This window comes from Fusarium oxysporum, chromosome 5 (assembly GCF_000149955.1).
Source record: "Fusarium oxysporum f. sp. lycopersici 4287 chromosome 5, whole genome shotgun sequence".
NCBI lineage: Eukaryota > Fungi > Ascomycota > Sordariomycetes > Hypocreales > Nectriaceae > Fusarium > Fusarium oxysporum.
Genome location: NC_030990.1, coordinates 4,459,831 through 4,469,678, shown reverse-complemented (window position 1 = coordinate 4,469,678; position 9,848 = coordinate 4,459,831). Strand labels below are relative to the sequence as shown.

Below are 9,848 nucleotides of genomic sequence, written 5' to 3'. Positions count from 1 at the left end.
TTCAATGCTGCTCTGGCAGATCGAATGTGTCCTCGGTCGTTGGTGGCGCCGGACCTGCTAATAACTCGTCGCAGAATCTGTAAAATTCCTGAAAGTTCTTGACTTCCCGCAAGTCGCTCAAATTTGCCGTTTCGTGGGTCTTTGGTCTTGCTTGTGAGAGATGATACCTTCAACGCAGCAGAGTTGACCCAGAAGGTATGTGAATCAGCTGACGCAACCAGGATAGGCCTTTTCGTCTTGAGCTTATCTAGGTCCTTCTTCGTAACGCCGCCCGTATCGTCGACCAAGGCGTAGTAGTCAAGCGAGATAACCTCTAGCCAATCTTCATTACTCTTATCCTTGTCGTCATCAAGACAACTCTGGATTTTCTCAAGGACTTTACGAAGACCCAAAGGTTGAAAGTTCATGTTGCACTTCAGTAGACTCGCTCCGCCACGCAGGGGATGCATGTGGGCGTCCACGAGACCAGGCATCATCATGCGGCCTTCAAGGTTGAAGACCGAAGTGTTCTTTGCGATGTATGACTGAATGCCTTCCTCGTCGCCTAGGAAGGCAATGCGTCCATCTTTGACGGCGAGGGCAGTGTATTTTGTAGATAGAAGATCGAGAGAATAAATGGATCCATTGTGAAAGACGGTGTCTGCAATAACTGTCTTGTTGTTTGACTTCTCGGAAGCAGCTGAGCCGGTTGAAAACAGAAGAGCTACTGCCAGAAGCAGGCTAGAGATCGAACCTGGAGCTTTCATTGAGTTGTTTGAGAATTGAGAATATGAAAAACTGGAATGGTATCTATTTTATTCTCTAATAACATCCGGACAGCCTTATATAGTTATTCTACCTATACAACCGTCCCAAGGCCCAAGCGTAAGTCTCGGTCGTTACGTCCTCACCTGTCAAATTGACAAGCGACATCAAATCGTATACTAGAGTCGGCTCCCGCTTCCATAATCTATCTAGATGCGGGAGACAGATTGAGTTATGCTTGATGATAGGCTTGTTCGTAATTTTGCAGAAGCCAGGGTAGATGATCGTGACCATCTTATCAAGCCCCCTTGTCGTGATCCATGGGTTTGCGGGGAAGTCGCTTGAACTATCCTTTTTGGTCATAGGTTATCGTACTTCCCAACGACTTGATGTCTTCGACTACTGATCTAGACTGCACCAATTCAGCCGAATAAACCGCTTTCATCTTAGTATTGCAGTTGACTATGAAAACCCTCAAAGGAAATGTGAAAGGGATGTTTGGCGCCACTGCATATATTCACGACGTATGTAATCCTTGGGGGTTAAAGAGAAACAGATCTGTCGCTTTTATCGACACATTTTGAAGTGAATAGATATTATCCGATATAACGTGTATGATAAGCGAGTGTCACAGATAAGCGAGTGTCACAAAGATCCCTCAATTTACAACATGTCCATTTGATCAGATACTTCTCAACCACCAAATATGTCACAACCCTCAGATGAAGCTAGAATTCTTCTTGCCCTTCAGGCCCTTCAAAATGACCCCAAATTAAGTATCCGACGCGCTGCAACTATCTATAAAGTCCATTACCGTACCTTACATCGTCGTCAACATGGCATTCATTCACGACGCGATTCCATCCCAAACTCACGGAAACTATCTGATCTAGAGGAACAGATAATAGTTCAATTCGTCCTTGACCTAGATTCGCGAGGATTTCCCTCGCGATTGCGTTTTGTGGAAGAAATGGCCAATTCTCTGCTTATAGACCGCGACGCGTCACCTGTTGGCAAGCGCTGGGCTCATAACTTCATAAAGCGACAACCAGAGCTAAAGACGCGTTTATTTCGCAAATATGACTATCAAAGAGCTAAATGCGAAGATCCGACTATTATTCGTGGCTGGTTCAGGCTTGTACAGAACACAATCGCGAAGTATGGTATCCGATCAGATGATATCTGGAACTTTGATGAGACTGGCTTTATGATGGGCGTTATTATGGCCGGAATGGTTGTCACCGGTTCAGAAAGGCAAGCAAGACCAAAATCAGTGCAGCCTGGAAACCGGGAATGGATTACTGTGATCCAGGCGATTAACGCAGAAGGCCAATCGATCGCGCCGTTTATCATTGGTGCAGGCCAATATCACCTTGCGAATTGGTACCGAGAATGCGACCTCCCAGGCGATTGGGTTATTGCAACGAGCCAAAATGGATGGACAAATAACGAGCTGGGTCTCGAGTGGCTAAAGCACTTTGATCGATCTACAACTAAACGGTTAAATGCTCGGTATCGTCTTCTGATCCTTGATGGTCACGAAAGCCACCACTCGGCCGATTTCGAGAGATATTGCCAGGAGAACAAGATTATCACGCTCTGTATGCCTGCTCATGCATCTCACCTACTCCAACCCCTTGATGTTGGGTGCTTTGGGCCGCTAAAACAGGCTTATGGTCGAGAAATAGAGCATCTGATTAGATGCTCTATAACCCATATTTCTAAGACCGAGTTCTTTTCTGCCTTTTATGCTGCATTTAAAGATACTTTTACTGAAAGCAATATCCGGGGAGGTTTTAGAGGAGCTGGTCTTGCTCCTCTTAACCCGGAAAATGTAATCTCAAAGCTTGATGTGCAGCTACGGACTCCAACGCCTCCCGGGGAGGCTGCTAACCCTTCGACCCCATGGGTTTCAAAGACCCCAAAGACAGCAACTGAGGCTCAATCTCAATCTGAATACCTCGAAAGGCGAATCAGAAGTCATAAAAGCAGCTCCCCAGAGTCAATAATTGAAGCTTTAAAGTCTAGTACTAAAGCAACAAAGGCAGCTCTACATCGGCTAGCCTTAGTAGAGGCTAGGTTAAAGGATCTTGAACAAGCAAATAAGATACTAAGCCGGCGCCGAAGGGCAAAAAGGACTAGACTACAGAAAGGAGGGGCGATGACAGTACAGGAAGCATCGCAAGTAGTTGATCAGATGGATGTTGATGCGCAGGTAGTGGCCGAATCATCTAGAAATGGTGCTCGAGGAAGGTCGGAGCGCCCGGGTGGTCGGCGTTGCGGTGTATGCGGCAAGGCCGGGCATAATGCAAGGACCTGTCGGGTAGTGATTGAGACCCCAGGAGAAGAGTATAGCGAGTAGTTTTAATTGATTAGATGGTTTATGGTGGTTTTAAAGCGATTTAAAGTCAAGAGGTTGAGATTTTTGTGACACTCGCTTATCTGTGACACTCGCTTATCATACACGTTAGTCTTAATAGAGCCACATTGATGATAACTTAATCGAGTCTGCGAAATAGAGTTCAAGGACCCTTGCTCTTCTTTGGCATTGCTAAGAATTAGTGAGCGATTAAGCATCGATATTGATCACCCCACCAACTCGCTGAGGCTATGCTTGAATCCATCAGAGATGAGCTCTAATGTTGACAGTATATTAATATTGCAATCAATTGACTACTTCCATCCTAGCGCAGTAACGCTTATCACGACTTCTCGATCGGGATTGTCAATTGGTATTTCGCGCTACTCTGTCCCGTGACCGACGTGAGGTCAAATGATAGGGTATGCTCCAAGCTGCTAACTAAGTTCTCTGTGCTGAATTAAGCTCTCAGCCACAAGTCTCAACTGCAAATAACACATCTGGCTCACAACTTAGACATTATACCAAAATGCCTGACCAATTGCTACAGCGTAAAGCTGATATGAGGAAAACCTAGATTATGACTCTTTGAACAGCCTTGAAGGCATATAAGATGCTCCAATCCCTCGGCCAAGATAGGTTAGCTCAACACCACAAAAGCCCCAGATCTTCAAGATGGCAGCTCCCGCACCAACAAGGGCGTTCTTCTATCAAAATCACCCAAACCAAACAGACCTTAGTTTGGCTGAAGGTTTTGTGATGACAAGTATGTCGGTGCCATCGGGGCTGAGAAGAAGGCTGGAAAGATGGTTTGGAGCAATCAGAAGGTCGTGGCGGTATTGAGTTTATGAGTCAGTCCAAAGGTTAGAAAATACACTTCTGATTTAACACAATGGCTCCAAGCTGCAAACTAAGCTTATCGCTGTTTAAGTTAAGCATACCTGAAAATTTTAATTTATATTAATATAAGCCTATTTAAAACGAAGAAACTATAGTTACGATGTTAAGAAGTGGCATAGGCCCTATTCTTCTGTTACCTGACCAACAGAGGCTTTTGTTTTTGGGTTATTAGTCTAGTAGTCTAATCGCTACACATAATTAGGTTGAGAAGCGGTTATTTTCCGTATTCACAAAACAACGGAGGCGATGGTTGAAAATGCTATATATACAAGTCATGGCCATAGAGTCTAGGCTCAACGCCCCTCGATGACCGAGCGAAAATGTTAGCTCTTGCTTTTATGTCCGCCTTTACCTGGCTCGAGACAGATCAGGTGACAGCATCTGTTGAGTCAACCCAGCATTTATCGGTCTTTTGTCCGATATGCAGTTTGCTTGCTCTCCGCATTGCCGATCACAACATCCATTTTGCCTAATAGTGAAATGCACTTGATTGGTTGAATGGGAATACCTGCATCGTTTTACTGTTGCATTCAAACCCCAATTCGCCGCTTCAAGTTAGGAAATCTCGGAAGTTACATTGCAAAAGGACCTCGGCATGCTTTTGAGACTGTGTCGATGGCTACTTCTGGCTCCGAGAGTGGTCTGCACCGCACGGTGAAAGTGCGAAGCTTTCTCGCATCAGCAATGAGGCATCGTAAGAAGTACTCACGTAAGAATGCTGCCAGTCGGGTCACAGTATCAACCCGGCCAGCGGTCTGTTTTCCGCATCGAATATCTGTCTCGGTGAGATCTGGTTCATCTCGGATCCAGGTGTTGTGGATAAGAGAACATGCAAATGCATCCAACTCCATGATATCTCCGTAGGTGCAGCCTAATACAACCCTCGCATCCTCCATCCCAATCCTTACAACACCCATCAAACAGCACATACGAAAAAGAACAGCGTCCTTCCCACAAGTCAGCGGGTCATCATGACACCACTGGTTGTTCCCCGAGTCATAGACCTTGCTCGTGCCCATTTTACCCCAGAATCAACCCGACTCAGCTGCGGGGTAGTCTCGTCAATTGCGGGGGATGATCTACCGACTTGAAGCAATCACCTTGTTTCTCGTTGGCCAGACTGTTGGTGATGTTACATTTTTCGCTGATCTTGGTGAAATGTTACCAATGATGATGGAGATTCGGTGTATTCCTTTGCCGAAACTTGTGCCGGGTCTGCTCTTTTCTCGTTTGGGAGGGCTTTATATACCATCATTGGAGCTGAAGTCTTGGTCTTTTTATCCCCCAACTCTCTTCGTCTTTCACTGAAGTAGCAAATCTCGTTTATTCGTCACTCAGTACTCTTGACGCAATAATGGACACAGGCAAGGCATCCGTCCAGATGGACGAAGGCGATACCCCCGCCGCCGGTCGTGAGCAAAACCTCGAATCATGGGATTTTAACAACCAAACCGAAGAATGGCGAAAAGACTTCGACAAGAAACTCCTCCGCAAAGTCGATATGCGACTAATGCCAACTCTCGTCATCATGTATCTCCTCAACTTTCTCGACCGCTCGAATCTCGCACAAGCAAGACAAGGCTCCCTGGAAGAAGATCTCGGCATGTCAGGCACAGATTTCAACCTCGCCACGTCGATCTTCTTCGTGGGATATTTACTCATGCAACTCCCCTCCAATCTCATCCTGACAAAACTTCGGCCGTCGCTGTATCTTAGCGCTTCGTGTTGTCTTTGGGGCGTTGTGTCGACATGTAATGCTGCTTCTGATAGCTTCACCCATTTAATTGTGATTCGGTTCTTTCTTGGTTTTGTTGAAGCGCCATTTTTTCCAGGGGCGGTGTTTTTGATGAGTTCATGGTATACGAGAGCGGAGCTTACTCGGCGCATAGCTTGGCTTTATTCAGGAAATGCGTTGGCGAATATGTTTGGGGGTGTTTTAGGTGCCGCCATTCTCGGTGATCTCGAGGGAGCTCATGGCATCGCCGGTTGGAGATGGCTTTTCATCATCGTGAGTTCAATTTCGGCATTGGGTTAAAGCATGGCTAACAAGCAAGTAGGAAGGCGTAGCCGCTATCGGATTCTCCTTCATCGCCGCAGTCGCTCTGCCCAATTACCCTCACACCACCAAATGGTTGACCCAAGAAGAGCGAGCATTCGCAGCATGGCGCTTGGCACAAGATATTAGCGAAGTCGACGCCTACGGCGAAAAGACAATCTGGGACGGTGTCAAGTTGGCTGTACGCGATTATCGACTCTACCTCTTCGTTCTTCTTCAGCACGTCAGCTTGATTTCCCAGACATTCCAATACTTCTTCCCGACTATTGTTGGAACGCTTGGTTATGGAAAGATCACCACTCTGTGGCTCACTGCACCTGCTTGGGTAAGTTTGAGATACTATTATTTGAGTCAGAGTGGAATTTACTGACTGACCTTGTAGTTTGCGACTTTCCTCCTCTCGGTCTGCGTAACGTTGAGCTCTGCCAAGACGAATGATAGATCGCTGCATATTATTTGCCTCATGCTTGTAGCGGCTATTGGAAACGCGATTGCAGCTGCGACGACCGTCGTTGGAGCTCGCTTCTTTGCCATGTTTCTCATGCCCATGGGCTCTGTTGCTTCTTGTGAGCATGCAACTCCCCTCAGTCCCAAATCCGCAACTAACATTTTACAGATCAAATCATCGTATCATGGGTCGCAAACTCCTTCCCCCGTCCCTTGGTAAAACGATCAGCTGTCATCGCCATCTGCAACATGATCGGCAACACAGCCAGTATTTACGGATCATACATGTATCCCAGCAAAGACGGTCCCCAATACACCCCAGGCGGAAGTGCTAATGCCGCGATCTGTGTTATCGTCGCTCTCCTTGCTCTGTTACTGCGATATGTTCATAAATGGGAGAACAAGAAGTTGGATAAGGCAGAGGCTGAAGAGAATGCCGTGGCTACTGAGGATGGAAAGATCGACATGGCTGCAGCTACTGGAACTCAACGATCAGGGTTTAGGTACATTTACTAGATTGTTGTCTGATAGCTACTAGTTATTCAAGACCATCACCCACAGCTCAAGATGCCTCTTTCGCTCAATGCGCCTTTTTACTGGTGGTCAGTGTCACAGCAAGCCTGCGATGACGTTACCTCAAAAGGATCCCCAGTAATGCTTGTCATAGTCACCCTCCGGCTTCCACAGAGCAGCCGGCGTATAAACCGGAATGGGCACATCAGCTAAAGCAATAGTCAGCGCATATACATATAAAGCTCATCAAGTAACTTACTTCCATAACCAGTGCTTGCCGCAGCCCACGTAGGGAATGATGGAGCTGCCCAGCCGGTAGGTGTAGCGGTTACAGTGTAAGTGCTGGTGTATGCGGTAGGTGCCTGGCCAGAAGAAAGCGACTTGATGCCGTTCGCCTGTCCATAAGAATTATCGCCGTGGCCGAAGATGTTGCTGATCTTGTTGACGACTGAGGATCCAGATTCAGTCCAGATGCTGAAGTCTTCGACTGTGACGTTGGTCGCGAATGATAGATCGTTGGCTACTAGGAAGAGAGGAGGTCTCTTGGAACCATCGGCGACAGATCCTGGAACATGATGGTCAGTCTTTGAAGTCTTCTTATCAACTTTGCACTTACCGGAGAAGTTCTTAAAGACTAGGTTACTCAAAGCTACAGCCCCGGTATCAGGCTCAAACGTGTTCTGCCAATACTGGTTGATATCAAGGCCGTAGAGAGATGCCTTGGATCGGAAGTTCTCAAAAGTGATATTGGTAACGTGACCAGAGCCTCCGGGGTAAGTCTTGATAAAAGCAATATTGTTTCCCTGGATGATGTTGATATTGCGTGCATGCTAGAAGAACTCAGTCAATACCGTCAAGCCTTATAGGTAGGGTTTACTTACGATATTGGCGATAGATGCTGACACGTTAAGACTGCCAATCGAGATGCCGGAACCAGCTTGGTTGCAAACCAAGTTCTCGATGAGAGCATGGTTGGAAGGGCTTTTCACCGACACACATTCGTCTCGGTTTGTCACCTGATATGATAAGTACATGATCCATGAGTTTAGCTGAAGCGCTTCTTACCTCGATATCGTGGATCCAATAATTTGTGCCAACCACGTCAACCCCATCATAAGAACCCAGGTTGGCCCCTCGGATGGTGAGGTGATATACCTCGAGGTTCTCTGCAAAGTCAAAGACGATGTGAAACTTTGGGCTGTCAACGAGAATGAGGTCGTGAACAGAAGTGTTGATGGGTGAAATTATTCTGACAAGACGGGGACGGAAAGTACTTGATTGGGAATAAGCATTTCGCAACTATCACTGTGCTAAAGGGGGAGACTTACTTTGCCAAGTTTCTGTAGATGTATCCCTGTCCCTGAATGGCACCCTTTCCATTCTGCGAGTAAAACTCAAAGTCGACAGCTGGTAACTTTGTTAACAAACGGAAGAGTGGAGTAGTAGACGATGTACGTACGATTTATAATGGTGAGTCCATTCTGCAAGAATTGCCCATCACCTTCGCCATTGATAGTTGCGTTCAGCAGCTCAACTCCCGCAAAGCCCTGCAATACCAACTTACGATCAACAGTCCAGTTCCCACCATACGCCAAAGTGATAAGTCCATCGAGCTGAAACGCCCAATTTGTACCGTTTGACAGAACGACTGAGCGTTTGATCAGGTACTGTCCGTCTGGGACAATTAAACGGCTTCCAGCGTGTGGGAGGACGCAGGTCTTGAAGGTCTTCTCGATGGCGTCTGCTATATCAGTGGAGTTGTCGTTTACAGCGCCGTAGTCGAGAATGTTGCACTCATGGGTCTTTTGGGAGAGGGCTGTGAGGGGGCCGACGGGACCTGTGAGTTGGGCGGTTGCCAGGATGGCTGAGAATAAGCCTGTGATGAGAACGAGTTTCATCTTGGAGGAACTTTATTTTGGATGGTGAAGTTGGAATTCTTCTTTGAACCTCAAAGTCTAGTCTGAAATATATACTCATCCCAAGGCAGATTGTAAGTACTCCTGTCACTTCGATATCTACTCCCGCTGGTTCAGAATCTATCACTGATATCCATCATGAGCACGACATATGGCCTTCATCTTACATTTTCCCCTTTGGATTGGAATGATGTTGCCGTTGTTCCGGTCAGACCTACGGAGCAAGGTCTATCGAGATGGTGACTTCACTCTTGCCATTGCACCTCGCAGCGTTCAATCGTGGGCAGTGCTGATACCATCTCGGACCATCGCTCCTTTCCGAGACTAGAACTTGTCGTCATTATACTGAGCTTTACTCCATCAAGTGCTAGAAACCCAGAGATTCCTTGTATGTACCGGTACAATGAGCAAGTAGGCCTATGCCTTGGGGGGTTCCTGAGAGTCGGATCCGAATCCCTACACTTCGGCCGTTCACAACCATGCTATATCCAGAAATAGCGCGGATGTCACAATCGCTTATATGTATCCTCATTGGTGCGCTTTTTCTGATGCCGTGGATGAGCCAATCTGACAGATGGGCACTAGGTTGTTTACACACTTGATCGACATGATTGAGGCTCAATTCTGGGTAGTTTCACGATGTGAGGATGATAAGCACGGATATTCGGCACCGTCTTGATTTCGGTTACATATCATCTATTGTTTGATTGCGTGGGATGCTGGGTTATATATTTCTTGCTGTATGGCGACATAGTCTCGTTCGTCACGCCATCGCCAACCTGGACCTCGACATGTACCTCCGCGCCCAAACCCTGAGCAGAAAAGACAAGTCAAGAATCTTAATATCATTTATTTTACACTTCTAGTATAGCATCACGAACCAACGCTCGGCTATTCATCTGCTCTTTTCGAT

The 9,848-nt window shown here is 46.8% G+C and overlaps 3 protein-coding genes across 4 annotated transcripts in view; 1 reads left to right on the top strand and 2 right to left on the bottom strand.

The window, feature by feature from the left end:
- The window catches only part of FOXG_02511 (uncharacterized protein), a gene marked incomplete at both ends in the record, with an annotated part of 2,117 nt that extends 1,371 nt beyond the window's left edge, over positions 1-746 (bottom strand). The window contains one exon of the mRNA XM_018379968.1: positions 55-746. Within this exon, the coding sequence (XP_018236114.1) occupies positions 55-746 (692 nt within the window). The remainder of the gene's footprint in view (positions 1-54) is intronic.
- A 4,034-nt stretch (positions 747-4,780) lies between these two features.
- FOXG_02510 (uncharacterized protein) lies at positions 4,781-7,282 on the top strand. 2 transcript variants are annotated; one of them, XM_018379967.1, is made up of 5 exons: positions 4,781-4,863; positions 5,006-6,011; positions 6,061-6,384; positions 6,442-6,625; positions 6,676-7,282. In XM_018379967.1, exons 2-5 carry the CDS (start codon positions 5,358-5,360, stop codon positions 7,020-7,022), a joined length of 1,509 nt encoding a protein of 502 aa, XP_018236113.1. In that variant the 5' UTR covers positions 4,781-4,863; positions 5,006-5,357; the 3' UTR covers positions 7,023-7,282. The 2 variants fall into 2 exon arrangements, with proteins under 2 accessions (XP_018236113.1, XP_018236112.1); XM_018379966.1 differs by lacking the exon at positions 4,781-4,863 and having other exon boundaries at positions 4,880-6,011.
- FOXG_02509 (murein transglycosylase) lies at positions 7,143-8,917 on the bottom strand (the record flags this gene model as incomplete). The annotated part of the gene is made up of 7 exons (XM_018379965.1): positions 7,143-7,228; positions 7,279-7,584; positions 7,636-7,849; positions 7,901-8,035; positions 8,085-8,292; positions 8,348-8,426; positions 8,479-8,917. 7 exons carry the CDS (start codon positions 8,915-8,917, stop codon positions 7,143-7,145), a joined length of 1,467 nt encoding a protein of 488 aa, XP_018236111.1.
- Positions 8,918-9,848: the final 931 nt, after the last annotated feature.

What these genes read in the sequence shown, in the direction of transcription:
- FOXG_02510 (XM_018379967.1), top strand. Translation starts at nt 5,358, where the DNA reads ATGGACACAGGCAAGGCATCCGTCCAGATGGACGAAGGCGATACCCCC. An exon ending in GGAGATGGCTTTTCATCATC is followed by an intron (nt 6,012 to 6,060) that starts GTGAGTTCAATT and finishes ACAAGCAAGTAG; the next exon opens with GAAGGCGTAGCCGCTATCGG. An exon ending in GGCTCACTGCACCTGCTTGG is followed by an intron (nt 6,385 to 6,441) that starts GTAAGTTTGAGA and finishes CTGACCTTGTAG; the next exon opens with TTTGCGACTTTCCTCCTCTC.